Source organism: Brachionichthys hirsutus, unplaced genomic scaffold, assembly GCF_040956055.1.
Source record: "Brachionichthys hirsutus isolate HB-005 unplaced genomic scaffold, CSIRO-AGI_Bhir_v1 contig_1394, whole genome shotgun sequence".
Classification (NCBI taxonomy): domain Eukaryota; kingdom Metazoa; phylum Chordata; class Actinopteri; order Lophiiformes; family Brachionichthyidae; genus Brachionichthys; species Brachionichthys hirsutus.
Genome location: NW_027180379.1, coordinates 27,076 through 44,853, shown reverse-complemented (window position 1 = coordinate 44,853; position 17,778 = coordinate 27,076). Strand labels below are relative to the sequence as shown.

The 17,778-nt window shown below is 39.5% G+C and overlaps 1 protein-coding gene across 1 annotated transcript in view; it reads right to left on the bottom strand.

Moving 5' to 3' along the window:
• Nucleotides 1–17,778, bottom strand: part of thsd7ba (thrombospondin, type I, domain containing 7Ba) — a 97,072-nt gene that overhangs the window by 56,383 nt on the left and 22,911 nt on the right. The window contains exons 2-6 of the mRNA XM_068757916.1: nucleotides 16,067–16,929; nucleotides 14,157–14,405; nucleotides 13,164–13,333; nucleotides 10,958–11,110; nucleotides 5,914–6,114 (exon numbers count right to left, since the gene is read on the bottom strand). Of these exons, the coding sequence (XP_068614017.1) occupies nucleotides 5,914–6,114; nucleotides 10,958–11,110; nucleotides 13,164–13,333; nucleotides 14,157–14,405; nucleotides 16,067–16,929 (1,636 nt within the window). The remainder of the gene's footprint in view (nucleotides 1–5,913; nucleotides 6,115–10,957; nucleotides 11,111–13,163; nucleotides 13,334–14,156; nucleotides 14,406–16,066; nucleotides 16,930–17,778) is intronic.

The window sequence follows — 17,778 nt, the reverse complement described above, 5'->3', positions numbered from 1 at the left end:
CAAAACACCCAAACAATAAAATAAGAGAAACCAAGCAACCACTACACAAAGACATGGCATAACACAAGAGACAGCTGTTCAGACCAGGACTCAGCAGACCGCCAACACACAAGGACAAATAACAAGTCTGTAAGATGACAAGAAAGACATTTTGGACAGAGAGAGAACATGGTTTAAGAGGAGTGTAAAAGAAGATGTGTGTTTCAAACGGCCAGCTCCAAAGCGAGGTGGGGGTCTACTCTACGCCACAATTACATTTCGCCAACATTCACACTTTCAAGTTAAACTGATAATGCAAATGACGCGCACTGTAATTCCCCATCACACAAACACTTGTGTCTTCAAAGACTGTGAAAGCCTATAATAACAGTGCTTTTGACTCAACTGTTGAGGCTCGATCCTAATGACTGTCTTTGTGTTAGGAGTTTAAGTATCTGCACTCCCCACCAGTCACTTGAAAGTGAAGGAGCCTCATGGATGGGAAGTGAAATGTGTCCAAACCCTAAAAAGAAGTCCAGTCTCTTCGGATCCATCCTTCACGGAATAACAGCATGTTGCAATATCAAGTTGTAAAATCTAAAATTTCCACAATTAATAGATTAATAGCAATCTACAATAAATTATTAATAATAATTAAAGGCAATACTATCAAATGCAAAGAAAAAAGAATAAAGTGATGTGAGATTCAGATACAACTCCCTGTGGTAGTGGACATATCAAACGTTCAGACAGACTCATTAACTGAGGGCCAGAAATGTCAAATGGTTACGCAACGACTATGTGCTAAATGAACACCAGTGCTATCACCCATTATTGCACTCACATTATATGAGTAAAAAGTCATAAGTAGTACATTAAAACCAAAATGTATTACATTTATTACAATGAAATGTCATGGATATCTTTAGAAATCTTATATTATGGGTTGTATTTAATCTGAAAGACGAAAAGGGACCAAATGAGCTCATCATACTACAACCTAACACAAATCTGAATAGAGAAACCCAAAGCAAATAGTGAAAAAAAGAAAAAGGAAAAAACATCATTAGCGGGGCAACACGTGTGCAGAGTTTAGGAATGATAATGAAACTGGATCAACAGATTATGGAAATGTACTGCAAATACTGAGAAACAACAGCCTGCCCTGGGACATGCTACCATTTGTTACTCGTGCACTTGAGCAATGTTAAGGAGGGAACCACGCTGCTCAGCTTATGACGCATTTGTTTGCTTAAGTTGCAGTGGTGAGATCAGACAGCTGCCATTGCTGGTAGCAAAATAATGTTATACTCAGGAGGATAAGGTAAATATAGGTAAAGTTCATGTGTGTCCAGAGTGATACATTGATATATTTGTGCATTATGCATTTATGCAAGGGGAAATTCATCTGGGTGATCTGCCTCTCGAAGTCATAAAATGTCCTGGGCTGGTCTATTCCATTATTCCATACATAAATCCTTTCAGAAATGACCTTGTGTTGTCTTTAATCAATACAGCTTGGCATTTATGTTATAGTGAGGGTTTCCGTATTGCTTGAACAGAAAAAGGCTCGAAGAAGTGGTATCATAATACATCAAAATGCCCGAAATACAAAAAATATTCATCTTATTCAGAAAAAGCAATGTAAGTTATTGTTACTACCATTATATGAAAAACACATTTACAATTGGCTGAATTTTCTTTGACTCTATGGAGCCCATTTATGTTGATCGGCATAGGAAGTTCTGAGAGTGTTCTATCGCTCCATGGGAATTCTCTGGTGTGATTTTGAATAGAAAATAGATTTCATTCTGTACTTGGCTGGTCTGTACATGTCCTCTATTGGAAATGTGTAGCATTTACAAAGACAATGAAGACGAGGCTGTGGCGCAACTGAGTTTCTATTTAAAACTCGAATGGTAGGCACTTAGCAGGCATTTAGGAGCGCTTTAAATAAAAGATGAAAATAAAGTTATTAGCTTGAACTTTTTTCCCCCCGATAATGCTTTGTAAAACATTGTATTTAACATCTTGGACACTGTTTTGTTGGATTTGTGATAAAATAAAATAAAATTCCCAGCACTCCATTGTATAAACTTCACACCTTTCATGAAGGCTCAATCTTAATTCCCTGCTGTCATTGTTTGGGGCTGTCAGTTGAGACACCAGCTGTTCTCATCAGCCGGTTATAAAGATCCAACAGCACAGCGATAAACCTTTATTGTTAGTCTATCATCTTGCTACTGTCGATTTCATTCGTGTCGTTGTTATGTGCCCCCCTCCCAATAAACCGCCTTCACAAACTCACCAACTTCATCACTCACCATCAGCCTGATAAGTGTCAGCAGCCGTCAACCGCCACCAGCAACTGGATCGTTATTTCCCTGAAGATTCTACAGTCAGTCTGATTAGCAAAAATAATTAGCTTTTTTATTGAACTTAACAAAAAATAAGACATAAAAATATAAAATGTAAAGTTTTAAGTGTAATTTATCAATGATATTGGAATCATTTTTTAAAATATTACAGTAGAAAAGCCCTCAGAGAGCGCAGACCTCCGCCGAGCAGCTCATTCCCTTATAATTAGATTGATTTAGAGAGGCACATCATCAAAAAGTTCTAGATCATTATTGGTATCTTTATACACCAACCATGAAAAGTAAAACTGAATCAGAGTTGATGCGGATTTTTAACAGATTTTTGAATCCGTAAATGGGGTTTTCAATTATAAAATGTAATTTAACGTCATTCTGGATCTGATCCAGATGTAATTCGATGGTAACATAGTGGCCCCCGCCCTACATGACTGTGTCAAATTCCAGACACATTAATCAATAATCAACCGATATAGAGGAACACATTTTGAAGCTCCATTGACTGTGATGTTAACGAAAATTTCAAATTTATCCATAATCCAGGATCTATTCTGGATTATCACCAAAATGTAAGTATCTGTTCCTGGAAACATTCCCAACTTTTAATGAAAATGTCATCAAGATCCGTCCAGAACCTTTTGAGTTATATTACTGTATAATTGATGTTTTTTTTGGATATACTTTCTTAATTTTGCAAGGCTGGATCACTGGATCAAACTCAGACACAATATTTGATATGTATTATGCCTGCAGTGGAGGATGGCTTAATCGAGCTATATATACCTTTTGATTTGGCACTAAGGAGACACCCCTAATGGTCCACAATACCCACGAGCAACTTTAAAGAGAAGTTGATGTCAACGGTGTCGATTTATAAGACCAATGCACAGGCAACATTAAATGTATTGAGGCTGTTGTAGCACTTCCTGTATGAAGGCAACACCACCTGTAAAAATATAACCAGGGCTTATTCAATATGATTAGAAGGCAAGCTACTACTATTGAGCGATGCCTCCACAAATCCATACATGCTTCCTGTTTTTGACAGCATCATATTTTTAAGTTATATAATCTTTATTACCGGTACTCATTTTAACTTCTCATCAACCCCTCCTGTTCGTATGCTTGAGAAAAAACCGAATATTATCGTAACAATAACTACGCGTATCAAAATGTCCAGCCTAATCATTTACCCGCCAGCACCTCCACACTCCCTCTCTCCACAGATCGAGCTGAAAAATACTGCAAGGTAATATTGGAAACTCATCAGCAGAATCACACCAAAGCAATTCAGAGATGACGCAGATAACATGAGTGACAATTCACCTTCAGGCCTGGATTTAGCTTAATCTGATTGAAGCTCCTGTGAAATGTGAAAATTGAATTGAAATAGTCTATAACTGCTTCACACGTGTCTGACCGCGGAGGGAATGGCGCCCCTTCCAGCTGACATTCAGGCGAGAGGGTTACACCTCCAACAGGTCATCAGCTCATCACATTTCATTACAGCCGAAACGTGCAGCTCACCAATTCACGTGGGGGGGGGGGGGGGGGGGGGGGGCATGGAAACTCAAAGGTCAGAGATTAAATCAACAACCTTCTTGCATTGAGAGAGCGCAGCGCTAACCAACTGGACACTTCCTGCTTGTAAATTCTGGCATTTATATTCGCAAGTCCTGAAACACTTTAGCGACTCATGAATTAATACGTAGAACAATCGAAAGAAGCATCAAAGTTAAGAACACCCGTGCACTTTTTGTGAACATGAAAGCCTTTCATGCTTCTAAAGCAGTGTGACAAAGGTAGAAATATGTAGCTATATCGTCAAAGATTCATATGCTATATTCTTTTTGGTCTTTTTATATTATGGAGAATTAATAAATTATATATTTTCTTTTCTCAAAACAGCTCTTTCACAGATGAAAATAAAAAACCCGCCAGACTGACTGATCTGAATGAATTCAGACTTGTCCGCATTAAATAGAAGACACAGACAAAGACACACACAAAACGTGTCTCTCATCTTTACTTCTGGCTCAGAAGGACAATTTGCATGTGGTGAGTCTGAAAGTGCAGACATGCTGGCAATTAGCGGCTGCTTTTTTCCAAGGTCTACAAAAATATAAATGCCACGCATAAAAGAAATGTCACTAAATGCATATTCCGTCTTGAGGAAAAACTGGCCACTGGAAAGAGATATTATTGAGATGTCTGCATAAAACAAAGAGTCATATTAAAAACATATTGCAACTTATACTGTCCACAACATCTTCTATCCTTCATCAACATTCACGTCATCAAACAGACTTATTTACTCGCTTTATCGGAAGTAATTGCATCCAAAATCTCGAATATGTAATAGAAAAAGGCTTCATGTCACGAGTTATGATGACAGTTTGACGTTTTCTAATTTGGCTGTTCAAAAAATGTTCAGCAAGTATCTTAAATGGAATCACGTCGTGTCTTTATTTGCTCTTCGATCAAGTCCTATCACCCAGGAAACCGTAACTCTCGGTGTTAAACACAGTGACGATGCTTTCCTGATCTAGCTATCCCTGCTGTGTCAGGCTACAGCAAGAACATCTCTCTATTGGACTTTACATTACTGAACAACTTGACCCGAACACCGAATGAAATACTGTGTGGCAATAATGAGTCTGATGCTCCAATTAAGAGAGGAACAGTGAACAACTTGTCAAAATTCACCGGCAATAAATCTGCTGTGGATAATTTCACAATACTTTTTTTTCCCTCTAACCTAACAAAGCTCAAATTCTTAGTTGTCCTGTCACCAGTCATTAGATTCTCTTGCTGGCTAATAGATTTGGACCCGCCACTGTCTTCCTGATAAACACACACACATGATTTATTGTGATGGAATAACAAGGCACACGAAAAGTACGCAATTAGGTTTAAAATCCATGCAGATGAGCAATTAATGCCTGATAGGAGGCTGTGATTCTTGATTCTAATCAGGCCAATGTTGTCTGCGCACATAAACTCCGTGATGGACCCTCATGAATTACGCATGCTTCGTTAACTCGGATATTCTGATCACCCAATGTGAAGAAATGGCTCATCACAGACTTCACATTATACCTGATGGTTCATACGTCACAATATTATTGATAACATTTCGTTTTTAGCCCACAGTGCTGATGGCTCTCCTATGAACGTAATGATTTTTTACAGCCACACGTAGATAGAGTTGGATTGATTTGAAATCCTAAAGTCAATATTAATACTGAAATACATGCAGTCAAACCAAAACAGAGTTAAAAATGTTAAGCTTGTCCTCTTAGCTGTGATTTTGCATTGGTAGCTACATTGCTTTAAGGACTGGAAAAAGAGGACAACTGCAAACCTGTCTGCCCAAATGTCACAAGAAATGATGACACCAATCGGTTTAGGTTTTAGAATGTGTCAAAAATATTGCTGTGATGATTTTGAATGGAAGAAACGCCTCTGGGTGTATTAGCTGGATAACAATCCATGATGCAAATACAGATTTCTAATTTTGCACAAACTGATTATTTACGTCGCCAATTCAGAAGATTACCTTCAGCGCTGACGCAGCTCACATTCTGGGCCGCAGTTCCAGGACCACACAGGCCGGTAGTGGGGGTACATCGTAATTCTGGTTGGATCTGCCACGTGTAGCACGCAGGATCTTCACAAGGGAGGAACTCCACCAGATGAGGGCAGACCTCCTGGGGACTGCTGGACTCCCACAACGGCTCTCTCCTCCGGTGTCTGAAACCTAATAGAGAATAATAAGTGCAATATTTTATGCTGTTTCATTCTAACTCATCATTCAGTTAATGATACAATTATTACAATCTTCAGATGCAGACTTCACTGGTCATTTTCTCTGAAATCCACTACTTAGATCTTACATCATCTGCACTCTCAAAAGCAACACCTCTCAACATCACCAAAAACCATGAGAGTGGAACAATAACAACAAATGCGAGTTTGAAATAAGGCAAAGGAGTCTGTGTTTATTATCTTATTGTTTACAACAACAACAAAATATGTTATAATTTTGTTGAATTTCTCCACAGTAACTTTAGGAAATAAAATGATGCTTCATACCCATGCAAGTATGTTTTAGAATAGAAAGCCTTTATTTTCATGGCATAGTAGCTACACAATGAGATTAGGAGTGCAGCTCCGTCTGGTGTCTAAAATCAACATAAAATACAAATGATAACGGAACATTCAAGTACTTGCAGGATAATTTAAAGTTTAAAGTGAACAGTGCATGCAGAGAGATTGACTAGTATTTAGCATATGTTAATAGTATACATTTGTTATTGCATGTTACACATTCAGACATTTTGAAGTGAATTAAAAGTTCTGTTATTCATGAGATAGCGCTGAATGACATTATTTGTAATGGCGGGATTAGAAGAGCAACATTTATTAGATTCAGCTTTGAATAAGAGGAGCTGTAAATAATATGATCTCACACTATGCTCTCCACACAAAGTATTAAGTATGGGATTGTAAATTACTGCAATGTTCAAAGAATTTCAAATTGCATTTGGTTAATCTATATGAAACTGCCTTTAAGTTTCAATAAACCAAAAGCAAACATTTGCTATTGTTGACTTGTGACCCTCTCATTTGTATAACTTTAAATAGATTCAAGCAAATGGCCAATACATTTTGCTTATCCACCAGAGTGCTGGGAACTTCATTAACCTTTCAAGTAATACAACATGTGATGTGAAAAATGTCGAGAACTGCCTTTGAAAAGTCATTTCTGTCTTGTGCTTCATATTCAAAAGAAACACATTCTGTAAAGACGGAAGAATTTCTGGAGCTGTACAGGAGAAAGTGAAGGAAATAATGAGGCCTCTGACACATCAGTGGTGAAAGACAGTGATTCAGGTGACATTACAGTGACAATGGACTTGACTCCTCTCCAATTAGTGTGTGTCATTTTTTATCCTGCTGCGGGTATATTTAGTGTTTCCGATGATGGTCATTTGCTGTGTTTGTAACAACGGCTCACAAAACACAACAAGAAATTAAACAGCGAGTTAATAAATACAAAAACATGACAAAATATATCAAATTCACAACAGCAAACTAGGAAACACAACCACAAAGCGGAAAAACACAACACAAGTTAGGTGCACGCGATCAACAAAGACAGCTATTATTTGGACTGTTGCAACAAAGACAGCGTAATCAAAAAATGGCAACATGAGCTGTACTTATTTTTTGGCCAAATGTTGCTGGAAATTTTCAGGAATGTAATAAAACGTTTTATTTATTTATCACTTATTATACATCACATTTATTTCCTAAAAAATATTTCCAATGTGACTGTCCAATCAGCAATGATCTTTGTCGATTTAGTATTTATTTTATGAATTAATTTAACAGGGACAATAGACATTACGTAACAAATACTACGGTGGCCCTGAAGTGCAAATCACTACAACAAAATAGAAGCACTACAACAAATTGAAAAGCACAATAACAAACAATAAAAAATGTATTTAGATTTAGATAACTGTAACCAGATATTCATCTAAATGGCATGAGATTCTCAATATAGTCGGCGAAACGTGACCATTAACAGCCAGGAATACTAATTGAAAGCAGACAATAGGTGAAATATGTGAATAATTACATTCTGTTGCATTGATGGACTCTGATCTGTGACCCTGAATTGAACTCTTGTAAAACAAGCACATTAGCATTATGTAATTTGCTTTTAAGCTCTACCACTTGTCTTCCACTTAACCTTTTTAAGACCCATCTATTCTAAACAAGAAGTAAGAGCAATAATTAACCGTAGAACTCTCAAGAATACAGTATTCTCCATGAAATGGCTTTGAATTTTTGGTTCCCCGGATTACAACATCATTCTACTTTTCAATTGCTATCAATTAAATAACATGTATGCAATATTGTTGAACATTTTTTTTTAAATTCAGTACTATCTTGTTGATATGCTTAATAATTTAAAGAAAAAATAGAGCAGGGAGATGTGAAAGGGGAATTCACATTTAATAAAAATATATATATTTAATACATTTTTATATATGATTCTGAGTATGTTCAATGAGTCAACTGGCCCATAGCTCTTATCCGTCTCTCAAAGCTGGATTGCTCATGAAATATTTCTTCTTACTTGACACATCGTCCTCTAATCTACAGTCTCTATCGACTTCTGGGCTCCTCCAATTCCCCGATGACATAGAAGAATGTCCTGGTAGATGAAAAACAACAGCATCATGAAGCTTTTTCTCAGCTCCTGGCACCTCATCCAGCCAACACCCGAGCTGCAGCGGCAATTTTCTTGGAGCCATCCTCATTTCGCCACAGCACTGAAACTGTGGCAGGAAGGTACCGCAGTCTTTCCTTGCACAGGTGGACGTGTCTAACCCCATGATACCCACTCAACAAATTACATCCCCTGACCGACTGCGGGTGCCAGGCACCAGTTCAGTCGTCTGATCTGTGGTGCTGCCAGAGAGTGCTATCCGAGAGCAAAGCGACCGTGGTAGCAGTATTGCCTAAAGCATTGACTGCTTCTCACATTCAAGCCACAAAAAAATATTTGGCATGTGCTTGCCCCCATTGATATTAATAATTGAGAGATTCCGTGGTCGTACCAGGTTCATTTCAGGGAAAGCAATGGCTATCGAGGGATTTTTGGCCCGTTGTCATTCAGAAATACACCATTCGTCAAAACTGTGACTTTGAGTGAGGCTATTAACACAGTTTCATCACATAACCACTTGTGCGCTGTTCATTTCCCAAAATAACTGCACAATGCGAAGGGACTCAATAGCATGAAACAATCTGAAAGCGCATAAAGCTATTGTGAGGCAATTTAAAGTTGTAATTTTCCAGACAACAAAGCTGGAGCGGAATAAGCATCCTGACTAGTTTTGCTCTTTTGATGCTATGATCCCACGGGCCTGTTGGGTAGAGATGGCTCACCGTTCATTCTGATACGAAACATAAAGGCTAAGTGTAGATGCAGCAAGGAGAAAGAATTTCTTTACATCCCACGGCCCACGGGCAAAAGACTCGGATCATGACAATGTCTACGACTTCATTGCTTTCCAGCAAACAAAGCTTGCCGCAAAGCGTGGCTCTTTATGAACCCCCATCGCAAGAAAAAAAGAAAAAAGAAAAACAACCTGCTGCACCCCACCCTTTGGAATATATTAACAGCTCCGTCTGTGAGAGGAGTTGGCTCGTCCTGTTGAGATGCTCGTTGGAGATTGTGGGTACTGACCGGAACAATCCACACTTCATTCGCTCCCCGGGGGGCTTTCATGCCCATTTACTCACGGCAGGGGCGAGGTCACGCTGCCCTTTTAGCGCAGCGCTAACACACTGCATGCAGCGCACACTAAACACACACACACACACACATACAGCCCCTACGAGCTGTCAGATATGACACACGTTCACCTGTGAGAATAGATGAGAACGTTTAGACAGCATGAGAATGCTGAATGCTTCTATGCACACACGCAGACAGGAAGCCCCTCACTGATGCTCCTTTAACCCCCCCCCCCAGAAAGTGAAATCTGAACTACGAGTGTGCATTTTTTGTATGCTGTAGTTTTTCTATATGGTGTCTTCGTCGAGATCGCACCATCTCTAAGCCAGTAGCTTATCAACAAACAACTTACATCTTGAGCATTGACTGCTCTGACAACATTACTCTATTGCACTCATTCTCATTCCCTCACTCGCCCTCCATCATACATCAGCAGCTCCGTCCCCCTCTTCAGTGTCTACGTTGCGATAGTCCGTTTAGACATGCAACACATGGTGCTTCGCTAAATTGAAAACATGCAAATGACAAAGGAGGTTAATGCAAAGTCCCTTGTTGCCCACGTCGATTGTACTCAGTCATAGTTGCAGCGGTTGTAAATGTGCTACATGGCTCTAAGCAATAAAACCCAACAGCTAATTGTTTTTTGGTTGAGTGCTCATTATTAAACGAAAGCTCCATCTGTGTAATTATAAGCATCACTTTTAAAACATATCAGCTGGTTAGTCCACTAACTGTAACTCTTTTTGGAGGGGTTGGGTGTGTCCATCTCTCGCTAACAGAAAGGCAGTTGAAAATGTACATGTCCACATCACTTAAAATAATACTCTGACCTACGTTTTTGTTGGATTCTTGTCATTTTGTCAAATGGGCAATCATGTTATTATCCACTTTGCATATACAGCTGGCGATAACCAGCGCTAAATGGGGCGAGCAGCTAGATTTTTATGTTAACATCAGGAGCTTTGCTATGCTTGTATTTTTAGTAGTCCTCTGCATGATGCTTCAGACAGCCACGTCTTTTGAAAGATGGGATGATGCTTAATTATGTGGCAGCAATGCACAATTGTCATATTTCATCTCCCACAGTGAGATGCACTTTCCTGACTTCAACCACAAATTGGACTGCATGACAACCATAGATTGCACACATTTGCATAATACTTAAAACAATTGAAAGTTACAAGACTATAGTTACAATATATTGGCATTGAAGGAAAAGGGCTGCGCACATTGAAATGTTTCATCTTGGGCTTTAAGTTCATATTTTAAGATGCTGTGAACGTACCTTTCTTCCCTTGTGGTTCTTTGCAATCATATATGCAGGTACCCCAGGATGACCACAGGGAGAGCAAGCAGTGGTGCTGGCAAGGGACGGTGCAGTGCTGGACGGCAGAGGGGGGCTCACCGGAGCACAGCCCAGAATTCACCGGCCTGGACACTGAAGAAGATCGAAGAGTGTATGAGTTTGAAAGCCGAATGCAAAGTGAAATTTGTGCTCAGTTTTATGAAAACAGTGAATAACTTATCGAAGCCTCAGTTACAAGAAAATAATAGATTTAGTTTAGGTCTTTGTCTTTTTACTTCTTGATACAGCAGCGTCACCGTAGCAACAAGCTGAATAGATTTAGCATCACTACAAAGTAAAAAATAAGTATTTTATAGTTGTTTATATTCTTTGCACATAATTGATAACCTATATTTTTGAGCATGGGGGTGATCATCATTAAATATGTTTGAAACATTCTAAATTTGACTCTTTAAAAATAAGATCTACATATATAAATGCATAATGCATATATGCATACATGTATACTGTATAAACATCATGGCTTGTAAATGCAGCTGACCTTATATGTTGCATAAGACTGTTACTTAAGTAATACAGTCCAAGGTGAATTTATTGCCACTTGTATGATCTCCACACCATGACATTGTTGTGATGCATTATCTGTCTTGAAATCCTAAAATTCAAAATTGACTGACTTTATCATCTCATATTATGCCACATGTTTATTACAGCTTGTTAAATCCACGTGATCAGGACATCGCATTATTAAATAACAATAATTCACCGGGTCGAGGGATGAGCAGGCTCTGCTTCACATTCAGTGTCCTTGCAAGTCCTCATTTAACAAAGGCATATTTTATTTGTCCTCTAAAAAATCCAATTTCTCCTCGATTCCAAGAGGAGTGCCGTGATTCTTGTACAGCATGCAGCCTGGGTGTTAGCTAGTTTGTCCACCCCCACATTAAAGTGATTGAGGTGGTTATAATTCCCACACTAACATACACGTTGGCTGTAATAATAAGCATCATTGTGTACTTTGTATTATTAATGTGTTATTATGCTGGCAGAATAGAGGAATTTCCGGCTACTGTATCTAGTGGAATTTTCCACAATGTCTCAGCTCAGGAATGTCATGAAATCCTGAGTCAAGTAATTTGCTGCTGACGACGACCAAATCCCTCCAGGCAGCTGTTGGTCCTCTTTCGCCTGATGTGCACAAGCAGTTGCTTTGTTTGGAGCATAAAAACCATGGAACCAGGGTCAGAATTTAATAATAATTATCAGTCTTATTAATTTTGTTTAATAGGGATATATGCTGCTGTGCATTCCAGGAAGGGCATTTTTACAAGAAATAAATGAAAGACATTAAAATAAATCACTGTAAGATCAAACGTAAATTGTTATTTCTCTATAATAGATATATGATACATTAGAAAACAGGATTTAAAGGCATAACCGGTAATGTCTATTGCTCAGCATAGCTGAGCACAGCATAGCTACAGATTTACAGTAAAAACATGGTGTCTCTTCAGGTTCCCTGACAACCTCTCAGTGATGTCATGTCTCCAGGAAATGAATTCTCTATCATTCAAACACAATGTGAATGTTGTTACATTTGGGTACAGAGGTACAATGAGTTTAAATATGAAATGGACTCAGGCTGTGTGTTTTATGTTGTTTCCACTTTGTGTTCCGATTCATTTATTTTTACTATACAAACAAGAGAGTAGAATCAATCTTTTCATCTCTCGGGGCAACGCAAAAATTTCAAAACGCGTGAGAAGAGAAGATGAGAAAGAGATGGGATGCATGCATTGTAAAATACATACCTGAAGGACATCAACACAGTTTTTGTCCATTAAAGATGGGGGGGGGAGGATTCTGTATGATTTCAGCAAGCATTAAAGAAAAAAGAAAGTCTTTCAAATAAAAAAAGAAAGAAAAAAGGCCATGAAACCTTTGAGAAAAATGAGCTATTTCCCATGCAGAGCAGTGGGTCCCTGCCGTTTAAAGTCAGGGAAATGCACTCTAAATGAAATGATAATGCATATTGTCTCCTTGCTTTGAACACACTTTTTTTTTCTCCTGCTGATGTTTCTTTCAGAATTTAAACCTTGCGGCTCTTGTTAGAACACACCACCAAGTTTATTTGGAATACATTCATGTTATATGGCTCAACTGTGATGTAGGTGGATACACTTACCCTCTTTTCTGTGATGTGGGATGGAGTCATCTGGGACTTGAACACAGTAGGTCGTCCTGGTCTGGACCCCCCCTCCGCACAAAATGCTGATGTTAGCTCGCCGGCGGTCCTGCTGGCTCAGTAAAGGGAAGATGCGACATTCTCCCCAATCAGTGGTTCTCCACACGTAACTGAAAAAGCAGACGGCACACACTGTAGGCTCAAAAAGCAAACAAGTAAATGGAAATTAATCGCTGCTGGAGTTACTGTTTGATATGTCCCCAGGAGAATACAGGAGTCATATTTGCCTACGTGTGGAAACAACGTGGCAATTTATACATTGATTAATTGAAAAGAGCTCAGTATCGACAAACACACGGGAGGAATTTCAAAAGCCACAAAAAAGGAAAAGACAAATTACAAAGAGCTGTCTGAGGTTAGATCCGCTCCCACCGTGTGTCAGGAGGAGGGAGGAATGATTATTTTGAATTCTAAACAAATGTTTGGTCTAAACTATGAAAAATGCATCAGTGCATGAAGCCTTATTATTGGAGGAGTTTACCAGAACAACAGCCTCTGGTGATCTATCAGATGCTTAATTTTTGTAATGAGTTTTCCCTAATCATGGAAATATTCTGCTCTGAGGCACGCCATGTAGCAAATCAAACAAACTACCAGCAGTGTAAATACTTTTCTACTTATACTTTGTTTAGTGAATGTAAATAAACTATTTTTTTTCCAACTCAACAATATGTGTTATTTGTCATTTATAACACATAATAATAAATGTCAAAACATGCAGTAATTCAATAGTCAAGTCACAGATATTTTCAAGCTTTGTCTAACAATGATTAATCAGGTGAAGAAGCTCAGGGAGTCCATGTGAAAAATGAATAATTAGTTTTTTTTTAGACTTTTCTGTTTAATAATTTGAATCAGGAGATTATATGTGCACAGAGCTCTTGTTTTTGAGGACTGTGAGCTCAAAATGAGATCCTTACTCCTCGGAGCTACCTGGGACAGTTTGGGAGTAAATCTCCTATGATGTTGCAAGCTTCTTTTTCCTCAAGGGCAGGACATCGTTTGCCCCCTCCGACTGGGATCTGTGTCATGATCCGTGACCGGAGGCGATAACCAGGCGACAGGTCGTTGGAACGACAAGTCTTAGAGCAGGGGCTCCATGATGACCAGTCGGATGTCTGACAGTCTTTGGGCATCCCACATGCCTGGAACATTAGGGGGGAGTTGTCCTTGGTGCAGAGACTGGAGGAAAAGAAGCAAAACAACACCTGAAGAACACATTCTGGAGTTGAGACCGAAAAAATAGAAAATCTGTATAACGCTATTCCAGCTTAGTTGCTAAGTGTCAGGTTTTGGGATTTACATTCATAGACAAGGTAAAAATGACATCAATAACAAGAAATAGATCCTTCACCGAGAACATTTATTTGTAGTTTGATTTTCTCATGGACAAATGTCAACTATAACTGTCAATATACAGTATATGAAATAATATAACGGGCCTCAGGCATGACGTACAGCCTTTACACTCTACTACATTCGACTGCTACAAAAGGCTGATCACTTAAACTCACTTAAGAGTATGGAACAATTGCATTAGTCAAGCAATTAAACCTCCCATTGTTCAATTTGGACAATTTAATTGGGTTATTAAGATGTGAGTGCAATGTTCTCTTAGAATTTTACTTTATAATCGGGTTGCAATTAGAACAAGAGAATGAGGCAGAACTCATGTGGGAAATCCATATTCAAAAATGTCTTAGTAAATATCATGCTAATTAGAAACTGTAGTGGAAATGATCCTTTCACACTGAAGCCATAACGATGTGGACCTCGTGTGTTGTTGGAGATAATGGCATGGGACTGTTAAACACAAGATATTCTCCTTTAAGGCCATTCATTTATATATTCATTCATCACAAAGCCAAACAATCTGGCATGATGCCACATTCAGCCACACTAGAGTTAAATCCATTGATTAACTTTTATTTCGTGCATGAAAAATAAATGAATTTCTTCCAGCACAGAGTTTGCAGTTTACATCCAACTGAAAACCTCTGGTCTCGCCCCCTTTATTTTCTTTTTCACAAACACAATTCCATGAGTAGATATAACAAAAGTTGTTTTTCTCTGGAAACAAAACTAAAATTTATACTTTTAGATTTCACTTTCTACTCTGAAGGGGTTCACATATCTCCCATGGCTGGCCTTGATTAAAAGAGTCAACTAATGGTGTGACTTTACACCAGGCAGACTGTAATGTGACATTCTGTCAATATTATATACGAGCTTTAAAAAAAAAAGAAAAAGAAATCTCCTACAAAATGAGATACTGATTATCTCTGGATGTGTGTATAATTTCGCATTTTGTACGAGTGCAAATCCATCCTTATCAAATCAAATACCAGGATTATCTTAAACAGCAGGTGATGGGGTGGTAGCAGCACTTGACATTTACCTCACAAAATGCTTCACCAATATATGACTGTTCTGAAGGAACAGTCATATAGACATAATCTAGTTACAATTGAATAAATAACCACCATTGTTAAAAGCATTTGGTTTCCATGAGTGCAACTTGCCATGAAACAAATGCCCCACCGGAACCATGAGGGCCCTGGCCCTTGATCACTTTGCTGTCATGTGACTGAATGATACGAGTGTATTGCGGAGGAAACATGGAAACAAGCAGCTCCGTTAGGACTATTTCAGCCACCTTCAGTGACAGAACTCTTTTACACCTTCCCACATACGCGCCGTCAGTGGTAGAAGAGACTGATGTAAGACAGATCCAGTTACCTGACGAGGTTTGTGAACCACCGCTGTTTACACAGAGAAGCCAACTTGCTTCAAGTCATTTTTTTTAAAGATGCAACACATTGCAGCATTTGTGATTGGCTTACCTGAGCATTGCATTCTTGCCATCGCTCCGTGTGCAGCGCACTTGTCTCGTCTGGTATCCCACCTCCAGTTCCCATGCCGTGGGATACTCGTTTTGTGTATGAGGCCGGTGCTGGTGGCCGTGGTGCTGGTGATAGGAGTAGTGCCCAGAGGCCAATGTGTGCATTGTGACTGTGTTGTTGTCACTGGCGCTGGTGCCGATGTCCACTGTGGTCCTACCATTCAGAAGGGTATCTTTGTGATGGGGTAATCGGCATTGACTCCAGGCCCCTACTTTAAGGCTGTACTGGTACTCACCCTCCCCAACAGGGCAGTCGACAGCATTAGGACAAGTCCTGGTTTCTGTCAGGTTGGGGCAGTTTGCACCTCCGTACATGGGTGTAGCAAGGACATGTCGAGTCCGATGCTGCAGGCCAGTGCCGCAGGTTTTGCTGCAGCTTGACCAAGAGGTGAAATCTGATACTACACAGTCCTGGGGGCAGGGGATGAGGCATGCCTGCTCCACAGGTGGCTTCTGGGAAAAAAACTCGCATATCCGTGAGGATACCGTTGTGCGGTTTGAAGTGCGCGCACAGTGTACCTTCCGCCTCTGGATGCCATGTTGCGCTGTAATGCACTCAGCTGTCCTCAGTGTGAGTTCATTGGCAAAGAATGGGACAAGAACACAGCCCCCCCATTCAGACACCTCCCACTGAAAGAGATTCTGGTGCCAGTTGCAGACCTTAAAGCAGTGCCGCTGACTTTCTGGCTTGTCCATGTGCTGGCAATGGGTATGATGGGAAGTCCAGCCTTCCATGTGGACGCACCATAATGTCCTTTTCTGAATCCCATCTGAGCCACACTCCTCCCCAATGCAGTGGCCCCACTGTCCTGCAACCAACACAAGACAAGCAGAGAGGGCCTTTTCATTCAAATCTGAATACAAACAATATATAATTTAAATTGGAGCATGCAAACTGTACGGGTATTTACTTAATCCAATATTGCTTTATTCATGAGCAAATGAAGAAAAGGACATAAAGTAATAAAGCCAGGCCGATGTGAATTGAGAATTAAAATAAGAACTTTTTTATTAATTTACAAAAGACACAGGTGTGATATGTTATCGCTAGACAGGAGAGCAACAATATAGGAATATGGCTTAGAAGCATTTTTGTTGTTGTTTTTAATTTAAATAATTACTTAACATTTTATTGCAGGATGATGAAACTCGTATTTTAGTGTGTCGGTTCTTTATTAGTCATTCTATGCACATATTTTATTCATATTCCACAAGTGGATTTCCTTAACTAAGAATCCTCCCTTCTAATTACTTATTGACAGGAGGTTTATGTTGTGCATGAATCATAATCTTAATAAGCTTTGTTCACGATGGGTTTCATAATATGTAAGTACCACCAGAATAGTCATTCTATACTAAGTTTTCTTCACAGTTTTGAATCTTTGAGTTCTACTTTTTAAAATGGGGACCCATGGTGGCACAGTGGGTTGCGCTGTTTCCTCACAGCAACAGTGTCTGCCGTGGGTTCTCTCCGGGTTCTCCGGCTTCCTCCCACCCCCACCAAAACATGGGACTGGGGTGAATTGGGCACAATAACTTGTCTGTATATGTGTGAGTGTGTGTGTGTGTGAATGATTGTCTGTCTATGTGTGGCCCTGCAATGAGCTGGCGGCTTGTCCAGGGTGTGCCCCGCCTCTCACCCATAGACTGCTG